General features: G+C 37.9%; 2 protein-coding genes across 3 annotated transcripts in view; one reads left to right on the forward strand and one right to left on the reverse strand.

Moving 5' to 3' along the window:
* The window catches only part of LOC101746734 (probable RNA-directed DNA polymerase from transposon BS), a 43,251-nt gene extending 29,637 nt beyond the window's left edge, over positions 1-13,614 (reverse strand). For both annotated transcript variants that reach the window (XR_009973126.1, XR_009973127.1), the window contains exon 1: positions 13,480-13,614. The gene's annotated coding sequence lies outside the window, so the exon portion shown is untranslated. The remainder of the gene's footprint in view (positions 1-13,479) is intronic.
* A 68-nt stretch (positions 13,615-13,682) lies between these two features.
* Positions 13,683-14,795, forward strand: LOC101746215 (uncharacterized). The gene is made up of 2 exons (XM_004932358.5): positions 13,683-13,857; positions 14,013-14,795. Exons 1-2 carry the CDS (start codon positions 13,767-13,769, stop codon positions 14,666-14,668), a joined length of 747 nt encoding a protein of 248 aa, XP_004932415.1. The 5' UTR covers positions 13,683-13,766; the 3' UTR covers positions 14,669-14,795.
* The last annotated feature ends 7,024 nt before the right edge of the window (positions 14,796-21,819 follow it).

Below are 21,819 nucleotides of genomic sequence, written 5' to 3' on the forward strand. Positions count from 1 at the left end.
GAGACAACAAGTGTTCCGACTGAGGAGTGAGTTAGCGTAAGAAGTCTGAAATCTGACTCAAGTTTCAGTGTGCTTAGTGCGAGTTTTTTAACATTCTCGATAGCGTAAAAGTTAGCTCATATTTGTATGGAATGGAATCGTTTGCCTACGTTTGTTGCTAGGGGCGCTGTTCCAACTGTATACAAAATTGGGTTAACTTTTACGCTATCGAGAACGTTAAAAAACTCGCACTAAGCACGCTGAGCGATCCCTTGAAATTTCGTATGTATGTCTATGGGTATTTTAGAAAAAAAGGTACATTGTAAAAATTTAATGGACAATGGACAAGATCACACTGAAAATTTCAGATAAATTATTGAAATCCAGAAACTCGTAGGTTCTATTTGTAGTTGATTATTTAGTACAATTGATACGTGTTTGAGCATCGAACAACAATGTAATTTTATTATGTCTTAAAATTACTTTTTTTTTTGGTAATAATGCACGCAATTATGACCTTTATATCACATCAGACTTAAAAATAGTTTTCTCGTATAGATTTTGAACGTTAATTACTTTATGTTTTGCGACGCGAATGGTAAAATATTCGACCGTCGCACGCGCGCGTACTTGAATGTACGAAAACGTCTTATCGCTTCTTAGAACTCACTTTAAGACAATTTCCATGCGACCGCCACGCAATGATCTGTTGCCATGACAATTTTTTGATTGAATTGAAAACGTTGTTTCTCGAAAATCCTCGCAGAAAGCCGATGAACCCAACGGAGCCGAAATTGGACACAAACGGCCCGCATCGATATATGTGTATTATTTACACACTATCATAGCTACGACATACGAGTCGACTATTATCAAAGGCGGCAATCTGACTTTTGGACAATGATTGGTAAATCAGAAAAACCAATTATTGACTTTGTATTCCATTGGCAGTCACAAAACTCTTCGGAACGACATCTTAGATAAATAACAGGTTAACTATTAACCTTTATTTAATGCAGGTTTTGAACCGTATTCTTTGAAGGAGACGATTATATTCAAATAAATCTGTATTGACATATCAATAAAAATGTTTTGTCCAAATGCACAGATTGCCACCTTTGATAATAGACGACTTATACAATGTCTTAATTTATTCACTATATACACGCTTTACACCAAACTGCTAGTTCTTTTCTTTGTAACAAATAAATCATACTTGTCAGATTCATTGCAATCGAAAGCGTACGTCAATCACATTAAGCAGAATAACAAAATTTTAAGAAAAACGAAATCCGTTTACGGCCTCTTAATGACAATATGCATTATTAAGTGTTCAAGATCTACATAGCGTGAAACGAAACGCAAATGCAAATTTTTTATATTATCTGTGCATTTTTCACTCACTCACGACTTTGGCGCCTTTTTAAACATTTTGATTTTTTTCATGAAATTGTTATTATCGGGCTAAAAATACATAAGATGACTTTCACAAATCGACTTATTATTTGTCCCAAGCGTGGACATTAAGAATAATTCATAAACTATTAATCAGATTTCTATAAAATTTAAATCAAGAAAATCGGCACAAAAATGGAAAAAAAAATTTGGTCGGTTGAGAATCTGCTGTTTTTTTGAAATCAGTTAAAATATATGTTCGCAGACACAAAAATTAGACAGTAATCTCTAATAGAATGTTACTGTCTAATAGAACACAAAGAGCATCATCACGGGGTCGTCGTGCATCCTTGCGGCGGCACAGTAACTCATTGGATTGTCTAAAGGTTAAGATGCACGTCGAACTCTTCATTCGACGATTTCGGCTCATGACCGGTGCTTGGAATGCCTAAAAAACCACAAGAGAGGACCTAGGGGATCCGAATGGAAATGTCTGGGGCAACGGCAGTTGCTCGTCGTCTGGGTTAAAACATACTTACTGATCGGATCTAACTCTTAAGTCGTAATGAAGATCCTCATATACCATGGTGCTCCGACGGCTAGCCTGTCAAAACGGGACTGCATTACTTGTAGATTGTATATCTGGGTACGGGTCGCGAGAGCGAACACTACGCTTGTTTTTTTTTTTCTAGTTGCCCAGAGGTTTTTTCAGTTTTATTACCGGATTTCTACTATTAACATAGCCTACACTACAGCTATACGTATAGACTCACAATATACTCTACCATCCGTATAAAACAAATATTCAAATTAAATATTCATTTTATTAATATTCTTAGTAAGAAATGTGAATATGGAAATATATGTACAGTAATATTTTGTTTATACGCACTAATACGGATGACGTGACTTACCAGATCTGTGTATGCAAATCAAAACGAAACATTAAGTAAACAAAAACCGAAACTCATTTGTAATCAACGTACATAATTACACAAAATTATTTTAAAGGTTTTTAAAGCAATAAAAACCCGATTAAAATGCACATGTGTTTTTTTTTTATATATATATTTCTAGACACAACATTATAGGTACGAAAAAAATAATGAAATATTCATTTAATTGTACGTTCTGTAGACCCATTGTCTAAGACACAATTTATTACCCCGTTTTGACAAAGAGTATGTGAGCTTATACAAAATTCGACCTCGTCAACGATTTATATTCCGCTATAATTATTTGCAGCTGTTTTTAATGAATTTACAACTTTGTAACGAGGTAAAAAAATGTCGTACGCTTATAGAATGCTTATAACAGACTTATCGAAGAACAATAAATTAAAAATAGTCAAACGAGCACAGAATAACAAAGTGTTTCCGCAGCGGCCCCGTGGGTGAACCTTATCGTCTGTAACAAAGTAAAAACTAATGGTACGTGACTAATCGATGATATAATATTAATATAAAGTAACAATGACAATTAGTCCGCCGTTAATACAATGAATGACGTAATGGGTTCAGTCCATGACCAAAAGTAGATCTTCCAATATTTTACGGTCAGAAGAAACGACACATACAATGTCTTGAATTGAAATATCTTGACAACAAATTATAACTTGTTAAATTATTATTATATATTTATTATATGATGTAAATACGGGACTTATCTGTCAGAGACCGATTTATTCACGCAATTTCACGGACACGAATTAATTCAGTGAATAATTATGTATTTAAATGATGAATCTCTCGCGTTTTCTTCATGAGCTTCCGTTGGCAATTTTGTAGCTAAAATTGAATTCATTCAAAACCATTCATTTATCATGTATAATGAACAATAAAATAACTACAAAAAACGCGTGATTAAACCGTAAAAGTACTTTTAATTTGTAATTAGGTTTTTCGCAAATAAATAGTTCATTTTAATTGTTCCACACCACTCCGTAGGTCACGTCCTTACGGATCCATCAGATCCACCTTTGCATTAGACGCCTTCAGCTCTAGCACTAGGAGCAGGCTTAGGGACTCTGGTAACCGTACTCGTCGAACTCGACAAAGAGTTCGACGTGCAACCTAACCCATGCATCAGCTCGCTGAGTTTTTATAATAATTTCGTCTGACTCAGTGTCAGGGTCGTGAGTTCGCTCTTAGCGGACCGTTAGATGAGCTCAACCTGAGAGAATTGCTAGCAAAAAAAAAAAAAAAAACCCTAGCAAGAGCAGTGCTTAGCTGAATCTGCCACCAGATCGGAATCGCCATCCACTGAGAAGACGGGCTAGATTTTACTATAATTATACTATAATTTTACTATAATTTATAGTTCGTTGCATCAGTAGAACCGTAAATTAAAAAACATACATGTACAATGATGTCACCTACGATCTAATTATAAAAAAAACACAACGATGAAATCACATCATCGAGCCACTTACATAATAAATAAGTGAATTAAAAATTCCACATTTTAACACCATTGTAGTCATCAACAATGGCCGTGTTGCAATTCTAATTAAATATTTCCACGCAACTCGTCACAATCCTGATTCTAGATCTGACTCTGGTCATAAAAAGAAACAATGATAACTTATATTAGCATTAAACACACGATAAATAATTTAGCAGCTGAACTAGTACGGTGCAGGATAAAAATACTGAATTCAATGTGTGTTTTGATCTACATAGTATCGTCAACTTCGTGCATGAACTTAGACACGTTCCTCAATTGTTCATTTCCATATGTGGACATCACAAAGAACAGGAAAATGAATAGTCTGTCCGTACGACAGTTGACGTCAAGATGGAGAACGATATGCATTCAAAGACCTGCGAGACGCCAGACCATACGCAGACGATAAAGGGAACGAATTACGTCAGCTTGGTTAATAAAATTTCTTTCTACGCAAGTTTTTTTTTTTTTTTTTTTTTATTGCCCTTGTAGGCAGACGAGCATACGGCCCACCTGATGGTGAGTGGTTACCGTCGCCCATGGACTTCAGCAATGCCAGGGGCAGAGCCAAGCCGCTTAATACTCTCCACAAGCCTCGTTTGAAGAAGGACATGTCATAGCGCTCAGGAAACACCGTGGAGGGGAGCAAATGCATAGAGCAAGTGCATAGTAATGATTCATATTGAAGTATGAGATTTTTGTTATAAGTATGATCTCGTAGAGGTTTGAGGTTGAAGTCTGAGGTTTCTTTATAAACTCTAATATGTAATATATAATAAACTATAATATAATTTCTAATAACTCTAATGATTCTGAATATTTTGAAAAGGATCACGGTAAACAGAACAAAGAAGTTGAAAGAGAATTTTGGACCAGATTATTAGGTTAATTTTTTTTTTATTGCTTAGATGGGTGGACTACTTCACAACCCACCCGGTGTTAAGTGGTTACTGGAGCCCATAGACATCTACAACGTAAATGCGCCACCCACCTTGAGATATAAGTTCTAAGATATCAGTATCGTTACAACGGCTGCCCCACCCTTCAATCCGAAACGCATTACTGCTTCACGGCAGAAATAGGCAGGGCGGTGGTACCTACCCGAGCGGACTCACAAGGTCCTACCACCAGTAGATGCCTGAAAGTCAATGACCATTTGGCGCCAAAATAATTAATTTGAATCGATTAATCTAAATTCATCAAGTTCCCTTACAAATAAATTCTTATATTTTTTTTTATTAATGTCCGACTGCCCTTTGTTATACTCGTAGTAGAATACAATTTGTAGTTTAATCAAGAAGATACTGTGGGGAGATATTCGACGAAAGGAAAGATCTTCCACCGAGCGGGTGATATTGCTCGGTAGACCGACGGTCCTAATGTTATTCTTCGGAACTTGTATATATGCAAGCTTATCTTGAAAATGTCGTAAGCGAGATTCAGGCATCTGTCAAATATCTTGTGTTCTGGGATGGCTACCCGTCTCAATACTCTATCTTTGACGTATAATGTCTTTGACATTGCCCACAATTATTTTAAGCATTACATTATGAATATACAATACACTAATATTCTATATGAAAAAAACAACTGCTAGCAACTTCTAAACGCTATTATCTTCACCGGCGATCGGATCTAGGGCGGTATTGTCATTCAAAAGCGTCTCCTCAAACGATCGATAATCGCAATCACAAAAAAAAAATCAACCGTGCCTCGAACGGGGTCTGAAGATAAGGCCTTTCTTTTAAATGGACGAATAAAGTATGAAGCGTGAATGCAAATACTTGTTCGTGACGCGAATCCGCTAGCAAGTTCATGATCAATGTTTGACGCGTGGAAATTTGATTTTGGAAGCTCAAAGTTGGTGGCAATAGCGTTTAAGAACATCTAAGACACGGCTAAGCTTCACTGTTGTTTTCTTTAAACAGTTAAATAGGTATACCCGTTTCTTCAATCTGGGTTTTGAACTAATTTGTCGCTGGGTCCAAAAAAATCTAGATTGGGAACCGCATCCACGCAGGCCGCTTCCACAAGATCCAGAAACGACCTGTTGAAGGTCCCAGGAATGGGCTGGATGTGGCAGCGCAGATTCGGTCATTCTGGCGAACCTCAAAGGCGGCTCAAGTGACTCTAGTTTAATGATGATGATATTAATTATTTCTGTCACATCAAAGCACCTTTATTTTACACAAATAAGCAATTAAATATTCTTTTTGACGAAACAATATATTTTGTGTGTGTGTTTCATTCGAAACCTCAATAAACCCATTAAAAGGACGCGCGGACGGCTCGAACTATTTCAAAGGACAAATACAGATTATCGTATTTAAAAATTAATAAAGTTTATTGAACCTCAATGTATTTGTCTCACAACTAACGTGATAAAACGCTTGAGTTTTGCTCTAACATATTTTTAAAACTCCAATTAAACAAATCAAAACAAAAAAAAAACATGCATAAATGCATCCCCCAAATACGGCCTTCGATTTGAATAATAAGCAGTCGTCTACCTTACAATTGGTGTTGAATTAATGAACGCCTTCGGAAAACTGTCAGCTGTCACATTGACAGATGGCTTATCAAAACAGAATTGTTGATGTTTTTTTTTTCTTCACACACATTTCGACCATTGACTGAATATCGAGATTGGAATCTCTGTGCCTTTTTAAATGCTGCTGTCATCGGTCCACAGTAGTTTGTGTAGATAATTCACATAATAACATTTAAGTAATTGCTTTATTTGATCAGCAGCGTAATTCCTATCGTGATCTCACTAATAGGCTTGTAGTAAACAGAATGGTACTACGTATCGGTATCGAGTAAGAATGGTACCACCGCTCTACTCATTTCTGCCGAAATGCGTACCTATTTGAAGAGTAGCATTATTTAAAATCAATTTACACTTTAATCCCATTGGTTTGGTTAGTGACGAATTCCAGGTTATTGATGGTTCCGGTGTCAACATTCGACGATCATGACGACACATATCTACAAAAATATAAAAAAATATTTAACCATTTTTTTGGAAATTTTAACTTCTGATTATAAGATGTGTTTGCACTGTCTTCTAGAATTATCTACACAAGGATCGCCATTGATACCAGAAGCGCAGCCTGTCCATTATGGCTGTCTCAAATCAACACCCAGCAAATAAGTTTTTAAATCAGTTTTAATTCAATCTTTAGATGATAAGAATTTATTTAATTAACGTATGTATTTACATTTCACACTATCACAATAGTTATTTTGTATCACAATAGCTAGTTTGTAGTCGTCGTGCCCTAAAGGATAAGACCTCCGGTGCATTTGTGTTGAGCGATGCCCCGGTGTTCGAATCTCAGGCGGGTACCATTTTTTGTAATGAAATACGTACTCCACAAATGTTCACGATTGACTTCCACGGTGAAGGAATAACATCGTGTATAAAAATCAAACCCGCTAAATTATAATTGACGTAATTACTGGTGGTAGGACCTCTTGTGAGTCCGCGCGGGTAGGTACCACCACCCATGCCTATTTCTGCCGTGAAGCAGTAATGCGTTTCGGTTTGAAGGATGGGGCAGCCGTTGTAACTATACTTGAAACCTTAGAAGTTATATCTCAAGGTGGGTGGCGCATTTACGTTGTACCTATGTATATGGGCTCCAGGAACCACTTAACACCAGGTGAGCTGTGAGATAGTCCACCCGCCTAAGAAAAAAAAAAAAAAAAAAGGTGTTATTACATTCCCGAAAATATGAATGGATGATTCGTTTTTTTTTTATAATATTTTTAAAGAACAGCCTAAACTTTTACTATCGTTTTGTTAAATATCTTGGCGTTTACAAGGTTTTGAAATGATGCAGCCGATTGCAGCCGGTATGCAGGAGCAGTCCAAATTCAATTTGTATTACTCGCAAATCCTGTTTGTTTTTTGTTTACATATATATCATACTTGGTACTAACCGTTTCGAACGTGGCTGAGATCTCATTGCCACCGAGAATCATTTTGATTTAAGATTCTCGTGAAAAATACTCTACCCATAGAATTTTAATATTGTTTGAATGGGTTAGTGACCTTATACTGTAGTCAACTGAAATAACCCGCAAAATTCGTTTCAAAGCGTTTATTAATTTTCTATCAAGAATATTCCAGAAAAAGTTACATATCTATATACATATAAATAAAATTGGAGTATCTGTTTGTAATATTGAAATAGCCTCTTTTTACTACATGCATATAAATATATATACGGTACATACACCAAAATAACATTTTTTACAATTTTTGTCTGTCTGTCTGTCTGTCTGTTTGTTCCGGCTAATCTCTGGAACGGCTGGACCGATTTTGACGGGACTTTCACTGATAAGTAGCTGAGGATATAAAAAGTAACTTAGGCTACTTTTTTTAGAATAGCTTCGCCCCGCAGCTTCACCCGCAGTTATTGTCGTACCGCGTGCAACATGGCGGGCTTCGCCTATCAATACTAAAATAGCGAACCGAGGGCGGGTCGCTAGTATGTATATAAGATTAAAGATAAAATTGAAAGCTAAGTTTACGACTTAAGCTCTCGATTATTGTTACGATTTCATAGTTGTCTTTCGTTTCGAATTAAAGTTATTTTCAAGAAATGTTTTTAAGTGACAACTTATTTTGCACTGCGATTTGCGATGAAATGGAAGCATACCTAATACACATCGAGGGGTTATTTGCTTTTTTTCTTTTTCTTTTTTAAAAGTTTTCTATTAAAAGCCTTTTTTTATTGCTTAGATGGTGGACGAGCTCACAACCCACATCGTGTTAAGTGGCTACATACATAAACATCTACAACGTAAATTCGCCACCTTGAGATATAAGTTCTAAGGTCTCAAGTATAGTTACAACGGCTGCCCCACCCTTCAAACCGAAACGCATTACTGCTTCACGGCAGGAATAGGCAGGGTGGTGGTACCTACCCGCGCGGACTCACAAGAGGTCCTACCACCAGTAAAAAATTCTCTATTTTGCGAAGTCGTCGTGGCCTAAACAATAAGACGCCCGGTGCATTCGTGTCAACGGTGTTCGAATCCCGCAGGTGGGTTTTTTTTTCCCTACCTATGCTGATAGCCTTGAGAGGCTATTTCAGCTTCGCCCTAACGTTTGTAGGTGAGCTCACGGGGCTCAAACCGGAGAATTGCTAACACTAACCCTAGCAAGAGCAGTGCTTCGCAGAATCTACCACCGGATCGGAAACGCGATCCACTGAGAAGATCCGGCGAGAAACTCAGTGCGCTGTGTCTATGGGTTAGTTCGCTCGTCGAGCCCTTCGTCGCAAGCGACGGGTTCGACGAGGACGGTGACCGGTGCTTGTGGTGCCTAAAAGCACCGTTAATGGATCAGGAGGATCCGTAATGACGTGCTTTGGGCGACGTCGACGGTTTACCAATCGGTCTACTGGGTCGGGTATGTAATTTCCAGCGGCTACGATGAGAGGGTTCTCATGTCGTGCCGCCTTCTCAAAATGGCGCACCGCAGGTGGGTACCAATTTTTCTAATGACAAATTGGTACCCGACTGGAATTAACATTAGTTCCCGATTGACTTCCACGGTGAAGGAATAGAAACGTGTAATAAAAATCAAACCCGCAAAATTATAATTTGCGTAATAGGTCTAGAAATGTATACTCTTTTGTTCATTGTTTATCAATCTGTGGTCAAATTGAGAATAGATTAATAGCGTTTGTCTTTAATATTATTTGTCTATAGGTGATTATTAGAGAATTACTATTATAAGTACAATGATTATTACAAAAATGTGACAATCTATAGGTACTACAATATAAATCTACAGTGGTTTTTACGGATGTTCCGTTATAACTACTGAACCATGCATCTGATTGACTTGAAACTTGGTATCCATGTAGAAAAGACATGTCCTTAACGGATATTTATATGAGTATTGGACTCCCTATACCAGTTGCGGGGGCGTTAATGATGAGAATCTTTGATAGGGTGAGAAATAATAATATTATTTTTAAATGCGCAGCGAAGCGGGCGAGTACGGCTGGAACTATAATATTGTTCAAATTTATAATTTAAATTAATTATAATCGAATTTCGACCACTGGACGACCACTAGTAATATGAAAAGCATGTCAGATTGCCTGACATTTAAACTACGAGATTCAAGAACGTTTTTAAACACAATGCCCAGTAAAAAATCTAAATAGATACGTCCGTTATTGTTACGTTTGTCTGGTGAACAATGCCCGTTTTTTTTTTTCGTCGTATAGGGCCGTCCGCATACAAGTCATTTTAAGATACAGGTGTTCGAAACGTATTTGATAGTCAGATGTGGAATGAATCAGTGTCGCTTGCCGCTCATACTAATGTATGTGATGTTTCCGGCATAAATCCAAAAGATATATACCGGGACGTGTAAACAGGCATAACTGACGTATACGACCAATTTAGGTGTATTTATGTTCAAGGTTCCGTTTTTAGTGACCGTAATGATGTAGGTACCTAAAAAGATGACTATCGAAATGCTACGATTTAATTTGAACTAGAGGTCCCGCAGTAGTCGAAATTCGACTATAATTAATTGGAATTGTAAGTTTGTACACTATTATGATTGTATTTTATACTTGTATAATCACAAATTTTGCCAAGACTACACTATAATTTTTTTTTAATAAAGACAAACAATATTTAATCTATTCTCAATTTGACCACAGACGTCAAGAACAAAAGTTTGACAATAAATAGTGTGCATGCGTGTGTGCGTCAAATACATGGTATGTGGTGTGTGTAATGTTTTCTTTATTGATGTTAATGTATCTTTTATGCATTATTTAAAAAAAATATTAGCATTGTGCACTTCTTCTCTATATTCTCTATAAGTGTGGAAAATTTCATACTCCTCCGTCCGCGCAATTTTCGTAAAAAGGGATACAAAGTTTTTGCTTCACGTATTAATATATAGATGTTTGCCGTGTACGAAATATAAACTGTCTATGGAATAATTGTAATGTACCTAGGCGTCCACATCAAGAAATACACTGAAAAGGAGCCTTAGCTAATCAACTGGAGGAGTGTTACAGAGTACCACGAAACCTGTTTAGGAATTGGGCTAGACATATTATAATGTCATTGAGAATCAGTAAAAAAGAAGATACAAAATAAGAGGTAAATGATTTAGAAAAAAATATTCTTCGATATCAATTCTATTTAACTGTCAAAATTAAGACCGTAAGACGTAATCTTAATTTTTTTTTGAGAAAGAGAGGGAAGAGAGAGAAGGAGATAAATATATATTTCTTCACTTCTTTGAGCGGTGCCGCTACACCCAAACCGCTAGGACCTAATTCTCTTGGCCGCAGTTACCTAGACCATAATAATATGTGCTTCAACACACCGGTTGGGTCTTTACCTTCCGTCTTGTGAACAGGGACTATATTCCATTTACTGAAGAAAAAATATTCGTTTTTGTTTATTTAATCTCTAACAACAGTTAAATCACAAAACAATGTATGTAATTATTGTTAGCTTAAGTAATAGTTACATATCACTTGCAAACCATCTTTGGACATCGAGTCATATCGAGAGTAGAAGCTGCTAAGATATTGAGCGAAGCGGCAACATGATGCGTGGGAGAGTTGATGACCACGCGCGTGGTCCTGAGCAGAAGCCGCTGGCGACACATCTTTCATAATTAAAAACGTTCCGTGTTCCAGTTATCCCAGCAAGAATTCACGCCTGTAGTTTTTCGTAAATAAACATACCAACATTGAGATAGACTTTCCCTTTTATTGAATCCTAGTCATTAACAATGTCAAAGCCTATTCGGCCATGAGTTGACGGTTCGAAGATGTCAAGTGCACAAAAACACGCAAGCACTATACTTGTAACTATACTTGAGACCTTACAACTTATATCTCAAGGTGGGTGGCGCATTTACGTTGTAGATGTCTATGGGCTCCAGTAACCACTTAACATCAGGTGGGCTGTGAGCTCGTCCACTCATCTAAGCAATAAAAAAAAAGGCAGAATGATATATCTTGTTTTTTTGTTTTCTTTCTTAACTTATAAACTAAAATTTATTCACCTCGTGGTGAAGATTACGGAGTTCATCTAATTCTGTCAAAGTTACCTTAAAACTGAAACAAAAGAGAAAGAAACACAAAAAAGGGGAATACATGTACAGACATCCAACACGCTCTATTAAAACAGCACTGTTTGCTTTATAAACTACTAGCTGTGTAACCGTCCGCTTCGATGGGCGTTTAAAATTAACATTATTATTTCTCACCCCCACAAAGATTATCATCATTAACGCCCCCGCAACTGACGTAGGGAGTCCAACACTCATATAAATATTAGCCTATCCATTAAGTATATGTATTTTCTAAATGGATACCAAGTTTCAAGTCAATCAGATGTATGGTTCAGTAGTTATAACGAAACATCCATTAAACCACTGTAGATTTATATATTAGTTCAAATTATATGAATGCACCTTACACTTAATTACCAAATGAAAAGAAAAAACAAATCCACAAAGGAGGGAGCACTAAAGCAATTTTGTTTTTTTTTTTTCAATTTCACGGAACTCATAAACGAAAGACTATTCGAATTACCTATATAAAACCAAATTATAGGCGGCCTAAAAACTCTTAGGTTCGCAATATCAAATTTACATTCACTTAAGCGGTTTTAATATCGGCGAGCGCCTGCTTGTGGACTGAATAAAGGTCGTAAATATTTTCCTGCATCAAGCCAGCCCTTCGTTCCGAGAAGTTGTTAAAAATCTAGTAAAAACACCGCTCGGGATATAAATCGTCATGAATGAACCTCCTTATCATTCCACGTAGGGTCTGAATATTCAGGGAGAGTCTCTGGACTGCATAATGTGCGATCGCCACACGCAATACGATTTATATTTTTATAACACTTTGATCGTTTTATTCACACGGTTATGCATTAGACCATATAAACATTACGCTATATTTAGGCTTCGAATGAACTTTATGATGATAAATAATAAATTAGTAAGTTCACAGCTAAGATTACTTTGCGGTTTAATCTCGGTTTTTTTAATGCCTTTTTTTTTATTTCCGACATACAGAACTTTACAGTTTCGTGGTCACGGAGGACTGTAATCTGTAACGGGACGACGGAAAACCGTAGAGTATTGGGAAACTTCGGAAACGATATAAAGAAAGCGAGATTAAACCGTAAATTATAATAATTTTCATTAATTACGTCTACGTCTAGAGGCAACCAATGATAATATTAGCTCGATGTGATACAGTTTGGCAAATATATATGTCGACGCTTGAAAAGCAAATGTGACTAAGCGACAATAACTGCTTTGTACATAAATTATAGGCAATAACCATATTCGATGCGCAAAAAAAAAATATTTTTAGGTCTATTAAAATCATTGCAATCCTACATCTAGATTCGTTAAATAAGATTTTTTTTCAGGTATTTCTGAGGTATATTTTTAAATTAATTTCAACTTTAAATTAGTCTACTGTAAAGTTCACGCATTGTCGCTTAGTCACGTTTGCCTTTCAAGCGTCGATGTATATATTTTTTAATTAAACTATAAATAAAAATCCATTTTTGTATTGTAAAAAAATAGATTTTTGTGCGTGAAATAAAATCGTCAAAACAAATAGCAAACGGTTCACCCACCTAATGATTTTCCTACGTGTCTTGCATTCTCCGATCTACACTAGGATGTCCAGTTGCTCATAACGGTTGCAGAACTCTGCCGAATAGTGTAAAATTACTGTCTAAGTTCGCGCTGGTGCAGGCGGCGTGCATGACTCGCATCCCAATGAGTCCAGACAGACTCGACTATATAACGCGGACTCGGAACATAGTCGTCACAAACTCGATAGCAGTATACCACTCAGCACCCTTTGACGTCCAAAGGGTATTAAAACAGTGTTAAAACAAAAACAAATTAATAAATCATAATGAAGGTGATGTACGCTTTCGTGATGATGAGCTGCGCGCTACTGGTGCAAGCGTATCCCTACAATCCCTACTATGGAAACGTGGACTCCCGTGAGTATTAATTTAAATGTTTGATACTTGTCAAATTATATTTAGGCCAGTGCTTTATTCATATGAATTAAGATGTTTAGAGTTATGGGCTTTTGTTGAAAATTTTGATACTCGAACTGTTTGAAAGTGTACCTGACATTATAATAACTTTACAGTTTCCTACGGCTCGGGCGATAGTAACCGAGGAGGCTTGGTCATGAGCCGTTACTACAATCCTTACTACAACCCCAGAGCTGTGGGCGGTGGTATGGCCGCGTTCATGTACCGCCAGCCCGAAGCCGCACAGGCGCCTTCAACGGGCCAGGTGTACATACCTGATCGTCGCCGCCAGACCCTTGCCGATACCAGCTACGTACCGCAACAAGAAAACGAAGTCTATTACCCTCAGCAACCAGAGAACCCGATCTTCAGCCCCACTCAAGCGACCGAACTGGCTGACCCCACTGAAAAGATCGAATTGTACTCCACCACTTTGGTACCGGTTGCCAAGGCTACCGAAGCGCCTGCCGCTCCTGAACTACCAGAGCCGGAAGTACTCGAAGTTGAGGAGCCCAAGGCGAAGAAGGCTGTCGCTAATAAGAAGAAACAGGCGAAGAGGCCTCTTGAGGAAGACGAGGAAGAAGATGACTTCGCACCACCCAGAGTGCCCACATCCGCGTTCTTCCCAATGTTCTTCGGATGGGGAGGTAGGGCCGCAGGTGGTCCCGGAGGCCCGACCGCAGTTGCCAACGCATACAGCACAGGTCGAGGAGGCGTCGCCACAAGCCACGCCACCGCCTACGGTGGACCCCGACCGGATGAAAAATTGTAAACCTTAGACCTAAATGTAAATTGATACTATGAGTTGTTTTGTATAGAATATATTATTATTATAATTTTTTTGTAAAAAATATGGATGATATTTTAATTATTTGAATAAATAAATCTAACTTTTTTCATTGTTTGTTTTAATGCCATCTAGCGGCTAATTTAAACAAGCAAACACACAATCATCAAGCTTCGATCTGGTCGAGTCGAGTCATAACGCGATATGGGTTTAATGTTTTGTAATAGTTTATTAAAATAATAATAGAGGTCACTTTAACTATTCCAGTTTAAAAATTGTATTTTATCAAAGTATCTTTTTCTAGCAACCGAATTTTCATTAAATACTCCATTAAATTTATCCTAGTTCTGAGAGTGATTTATTGTTTTATTTAATTATTATTTCTTTACTGTATTACATAATACAGAACATGGTACTAATTTAATACATTTATTATTAAACTAGCTGACCCGGCAGACTTCGTAGTGCCTCAATCGATAAATAAAAGACCTAAGCTTTTGTATAAAATAAACTTAAAACAAACAAAAGGAATCCGTCCGACGGGAGACACCTCAAAGGAAAAACAAAATTGTTATGTTTTTTTAGTTCTGAGCATTTTCATATTTATCTACCTTTTAAACCTTCTCTGGACCTCCACAAGTAATTTAAGACCAAAATTAGCCAAATCGGTCCAGCCGTTCTCGAGTTTTAGCGAGACTAACGAACAGCAATTAATTTTTAGGTATATATAGAGATAAATGAAAAATATGAAATAAAACCGACGGCGTTACAAACAATAAGTGTACATAGAATTATTAAAATATTTAAAAAATTGTTAAAATGACCATTTAAATGCTTGCAATTAAACCAAATTATACATAAATGAAAAAAGCTAATTATGAAGAAACATATAAAAATAAATTCCTGTCATAATCATTATCTACTGGATCCAGTGCTTCATTATTGGGCAGTCTAGACGACTCCTCCAGCAGAAAGGCTGCAGGTAGCTATCATCGGAGCGCTGATAAGACGCTCGCGAGGCGACTATAACCACGCAAACAATGTCAAACTCAGCCACAAATTTACATTTATTAATCCTGGTTGGTTTTTCTTGGAAAAAAGTACCAACACGCTACTTCAAAATTTAAATCACATATTTTTAGGTTAAGTCAGATATAGCTGAAGGTCCTAGGTCCTACAATTATGAAGTATTCTTCTCCTTAATAATTTCCCCTTTGCTGAATGGTTTCGTGACACTAACCTTCTTTTTAAAGTCAAAGAATAAATATTCAATAAAACGCTTTAAATTGTTTTAAGTTAAAGTTTCGTCAGTGACACTTTTATAGCTACGTATTATTTAAATTAACCTCTCCACAGTTCGGAGTCCTTTGAGCGGACTCCACAGATACGTGAAATGTCAAATCACATTTATATAACTCTGTGTTGTTCGTATTATTTTATTACATATTTAATATATCGTCAAACCTTCTTATCAATTAACTAGTTTTGTGCTAAGATAAACGATAGAATTTATTACAATTTCTGGGATGGAGTTTCTTGTGTATTTGAAAATGTTTTTTGTTTTCTTACCTACGCTGATAGGCTATTTCAGCGTAACCTTACCTAGTAGGTGAGCTTACGGGGCTCAAACCTGACGATGTTGCTAACACGAACCCTAGCAAAAGCCGTGCTTCGCAGAATCTACCACCGGATCGGAAACGCGACCCACTGAGAAGATCCGGCGAGAAACTCAGTGGGATGTGTCTATGGGTTAATTCGCTCGTCGAGTCGCTCGTGGTTCTATTATTCACACAATCAAAAAAGAATTTTAAGGCTTAAGAGTTTTTTTTTTTATTTATTTTTTATTGCTTAGATGGATGGACGAGCTCATAGCCCACCTGGTGTTAAGTGGTTACTGAAGCCCATAGACATCTACAACGTAAATGCGCCACCCACCTCGAGATATAAGTTCTAAGATCTCAGTGTAGTTACAACGGCTACCCCACCCTTCGAACCGAAACGCATTACTGCTTCACGGCGGAAATAGGCGTTGTGGTGGTACCTACCCGTGCGGACTCCCAAGAGGTCCTACCACCAGTGGAATAGTATTGCATAGTATAGTATTGCATACCTACTACCGCAACGCAACGCAAACTATCAATATTACGTGATGAAAAGTAATTAATTCAATTGGTCTATCAAGTGATCCGTTACTTCATCAAGGATTAATTAAAACCTCATTAGTTTTTTCTGTATTTTTGTACATAAAGGAAAATAATAATTTAAGTACATAACGTAGGTAAGTATCTTTATGCCTCGTGATTAACACACCGTGAAGTAACAATGCCTAATTAAAATGTAAATAAAAACTTTACATATTTAATTGTTAACTTCTGCAAGCACTTAAAATTCGTGAAACTTCGGAAAAACCTCAACGTAACCCATTTCCGTAACAGCGTATATAAGTATACGGCATCAAATATAGGTACTTAGGAACTTTATGACGCGAAAATTAGAGTTGAAGTTCGCTTGATATTTTACGATCCACCTAAAGGTAGTACGGGCAGAGAGCGCGTTCAACCCTCCAAGCAATTAAAAAAAAAACAAGATTAATATGAAAAATAAGTCTCTTAACTACAAGGGCGAGATGATAAGTAACTTTTTTTTTTTTTTTTTTTTTCTCGGGGGGAAATCCTCATGGACTACCTTCGCCTAGGGAAAAGCGAAGGGGCGTGCCGGACTCCTACCGGCTAAAACCACCCCGGTGTCCACCCACACGTGCACGCAGGGCCGCGGGAATCCAAAATTCTTCCGCAGCCCCACACCAGTGCTGGCCCGGTCTATCCAGGCCTCGTCTCCTGCACGGAGTAGTGAGGCGTTCAGCTACTCCGTGCATCGCCTCAGGGGCACGCGCCGACACCCGCATGCGCCTCCGTCTCAGGTCCATCGAATAGGGGGCGAGGGCTTTCCCAAGTCACTCGCCCCTGGACCCATTCATGGGGGGCGGAAAAGGGCATTGTCCGCCCTTGTCCTGCGCCCGGTGCGCCTTCTGCGGCCGGGAAAGGGAGTCGAGATCTCCCTCTCCCGTTCTGCAATTTCCTTCTGCGACATCACGTCCTCACAGAAGGACACCACCGCGTCCCACGACTCTGCGCTGCCGACCATCCTCCGCACTACGGCCGGCAGCGACAGATCGCTTCCTACTTCATTTGTGAGGACACGGCGCTGCTCCTCCCAAGCTACACACTCGGCGAGCGTGTGTTGCGCCGAGATGATAAGTAACTAGCCTAACAATAAAACACTCAACTTTTCGTGGTAAAATTAATTTTATTTTTCGACATAGTCTCCGTGAACGTCTATGCACTTATTCCATCTTCGTTCTAAAGCAGTAATGCCTTCCATAAAATGATATCTTTCGGGGCATGCAAAATACTCCTCTACAGCGGCTATGACTTCATCATTTGTGGCAAATTTCTGTCCGCCCAAAAAAGTTTTGAGCTTAGGGAATAAGTGGAAGTCTGATGGGGCTAGATCAGGCGAATAAGGTGGGTGGGGTAGCAAATTATACCTACTTCAATTCGTTGATTTTTGCCATAGCTTTAACACATGTATGAACCCTAGCGTTGTCTTGGCGAAAGATGATTTTTTTTCACCAAATCTGGTCGTTTTTGCTGAATACACTGATGAAAATTGTCTAGAAGATTAACGTAGTATTCTCCATTAATCGTTTGACCTTTAGGAAGGTCATCTGTCATCAAGATCCCATCTGCATCCCAAAAGACGGAAGCCATCATTTTTCTAGCCGACTTTACAGCCATGGGTTTTTTGTACAACGTAAACTCAATCCTTGTGATCATAGATAATACAATTAATATATTAGTATCCCTGTTTTTTTTTCCAGTTATTTACCACACTTACTAACTTTAAAGGTTTCATCAGTACTTGATCCATATATATCCAGCCAGTGTAAATTCATTTGATTACTACGAAAGTGTAGTTGGATACGGTAGCACATCTAATTATGACGGTTGTACTAGCGTTGTATGTCTGAGGCAATAGATAGTAGAAACGAAAGCTAATGAGAGAATTAAAAGAAAGAGGGAGTAAGCACGTCGAGATAAGAAAAAAGAAGAAATATATTCTAACCCCTAAAATATCGCACGAATCTGTTGCGGCCGACTCTAAAAGAAATCGAGTATAATAGCAATACAATCATAAATTATCATAATAGTTTGATCAGTTATCTAAACGGAAAGCCCAAGTACCTAAATGGTAAACCAGGCCTCACCCGGATGCGAAGCGTACAGCTCTGTCCATACTGGCGTCAAAACTCATACAGCGCTCAGTGTGCTTAGTGCGAGCTTTTTAACGTTCTCGATAGCGTAAAAGTTAACCCAAATTAGTATGGAGTGGGAAAGTTTGTTCACGTTTGCCGCTAGGGGCGCTGTTCCAACTGCATACAAATTTGAGTTAACTTTTACGCTATCGAGTACGTTAAAAAAAGCGCACAGCGTTAGCATCCTGAAAATATTGACAAATGAAAATATTGACAAAATGGTGGTGATACCCATCGTTGCGAATTTAATATACCACTGTAGAAAATATCCTATCAACCAGTTCCTTGATTGAACAATCAAGTGCCAACCGCGCTCGCAGTGTGACCAGACCCTAAGGATGATAATACAACAATTAAATCGTGACTTGACATTAGAGCCGCTATAATCCATACGCAGGACTAAAGTAGGATATTAATAAATACAATACACACAATCATACAATGCAACTTATTGTTTAAAGGTTACGTCTACGATAATTACTCATGTACTTGTAATAAATTAATGATAGTTAAGGGTAGGTAGCTTAGGTAGGCAGCAGTTTGGAAAGGCAGGTGTGGCTTGGCTCTGCTCCTAGCGTTGCTGACGTCCATGAGTGACGGTAACCACTCACCATCAGATAGGCCGTGTGCTCGTCTGCCTTTAAGAGCAATAATAAAAAAAAGCTATTTTAAGATTCAAAATTTATTTGGATCTCTTATTAGTAGTATGATTTGAACAGTGTTTCAGGACAATTGAGACCGTCAGCGCAAAACTGGCCTAACCAACACACAATTCATATATTTTGTGCCTAAATATTACAATTTATTTAAAACATAATAAATTTTGATGCAAAACCGACCTATCACTAGTTTCATCCATAGATAACAGATACCTTTGTAAATATTAATTTTTGCGCGTATTTTTTTTGCCTACGCAGTATTGTAAAGATAAATTCAAACCTCATACTCTTCCAAATGTTCCAAAAATTTTCGTTTAGTAGCTAGTGTCTTACCCTGTTAATGTGCTTACTGTCTTTACATAGTTTACATAGTGATCAATGAGCGACGATTAAAAAAAAAAGTGATATAATAATTATTATTTTTGCAAATTTAAATTAATCTCTTTTAAATATTCACTGTAACTCTTTTTTAATAATTAAATGAAAATATAATTGTTTTTCAAACTGATGACGTCATCTGTAGTATAAAAGTTATAGAGGCGTCACCACAAAAAAATGTAACCCGTGACATGGTACTCATCCGTTCATCCTTGTGTCAATGTCACCCGTTCACTTTATTAATAACTAGCTGTTACCCTTGGTTTCGCTCGCGTAGTCAAGGAAAAGCATCAAAGTTTCTTATGAAAATTCGATGTATTTTCGGGTCACTATCCTGCTGACCCAAAAATATAACTTAAAAAACGTCGTGTACATCCATTGCTTGGCTTCGATGTGAAAGAGAAACAAACAAACACACATTCACATTTATAATATTAGTATGAATGAATATATATTTTAATAGCTTTAAGTACAATATTTCTCAAAACACGTACCGATTGTTATAATACCGCATTGAAAGATTTTTTTATTTTATTGCCCTTGTAGGCAGACGAGCATACGGCCCACCTGATGGTGAGTGGTTACCGTCGCCCATGGACTTCAGCAATGCCAGGGGCAGAGCCAAGCCGCTGCCTACCGTGGATAGGATAGGAGATAGGACGATAAGTCATAAAAGTTTTGACTGCCTTCAGACTTGAGCTGAAACAATCCGGAAATACATGAAGTCAGCGTCGGAACGGTACTTCGACAAGGCTAAGCGTCATGATAATCGCCTTATCGTTGCCGCCGCTGACTACTCCCCGAATCCTGATCATGCAGGAGCCAGTCACCGTCAACGTCCTAGACACGTCCTTACAGATCCATCAGATCCAATAACCTTTGCCTTAGACGCCTTCAGCTCTAACACTAGGAGCAGGCTTAGGGACCCCGGTAACCGTACTCGTCGAACTCGACAAAGAGATCGACGTGCAACCTAACCCATGCATCAGCCCGCTGAGTTTCTCGCCGGATCTTCGCAGCGGCTCGGGATTCCGATCCAATGGTAGATTCTGCGAAGCACTGCTTTTGCTAAGGTCAATGTTAGCAAATTCTCGGTTTCATTCCGTGAGATTACCTACCCATCCGGGCGTAGTTGAAATAGCCCTGAGGCTACCAGCGAATGGGTAGGAAAAAAAAACTGTGGTTATACTACTGAAGATATAACTCAAGGAGAGTTGCCATTAAGCAGGCGGCCGGTGGTACTGCTCATGCCGAGTCCCTATGCGGTATTATAAGAGGACCCACGCAATGTGGAATAACGATAAAAAGAAGTAGATGACGTTAATTAAGAGCAAATAAAGGTCATACATGTTTCCAGAAAAATAGGTATTAAAGATGATTTCTCAACAAAAAAAAAATTAAAAAAATTTCAGTCCAAAACTTCGTTTAGTATACTCAGTAATCAGCTATCCTAACAATAGGAATGGCTTATAAAAAAAAACAATGTTATATAGCTGCATAGTGAGGTATGAGTTAATCTATTTTAGTTATGTTTGTTATTTTGGCGGTTGCGAAGATGAGGTTATTTTTCTTCCATGAAGGGAGTTCAAATGGACAACGGCTTATTGCAAACCAATGCTTGTAAACCGGCGTGTGATTTCTTCTACTTTTATCCCCAGCAAATATGTATTTTATCATTTCTTTTTTATTAATTCAGAATCATCAGTATTATATCTGTAACTATACTTAGAACGTTCATTTTTATTAAGCATGTTGCATCCGTGCAATACAATAATAAGCACTTG

This window comes from Bombyx mori, chromosome 5, assembly GCF_030269925.1.
Source record: "Bombyx mori chromosome 5, ASM3026992v2".
Lineage (NCBI taxonomy): Eukaryota > Metazoa > Arthropoda > Insecta > Lepidoptera > Bombycidae > Bombyx > Bombyx mori.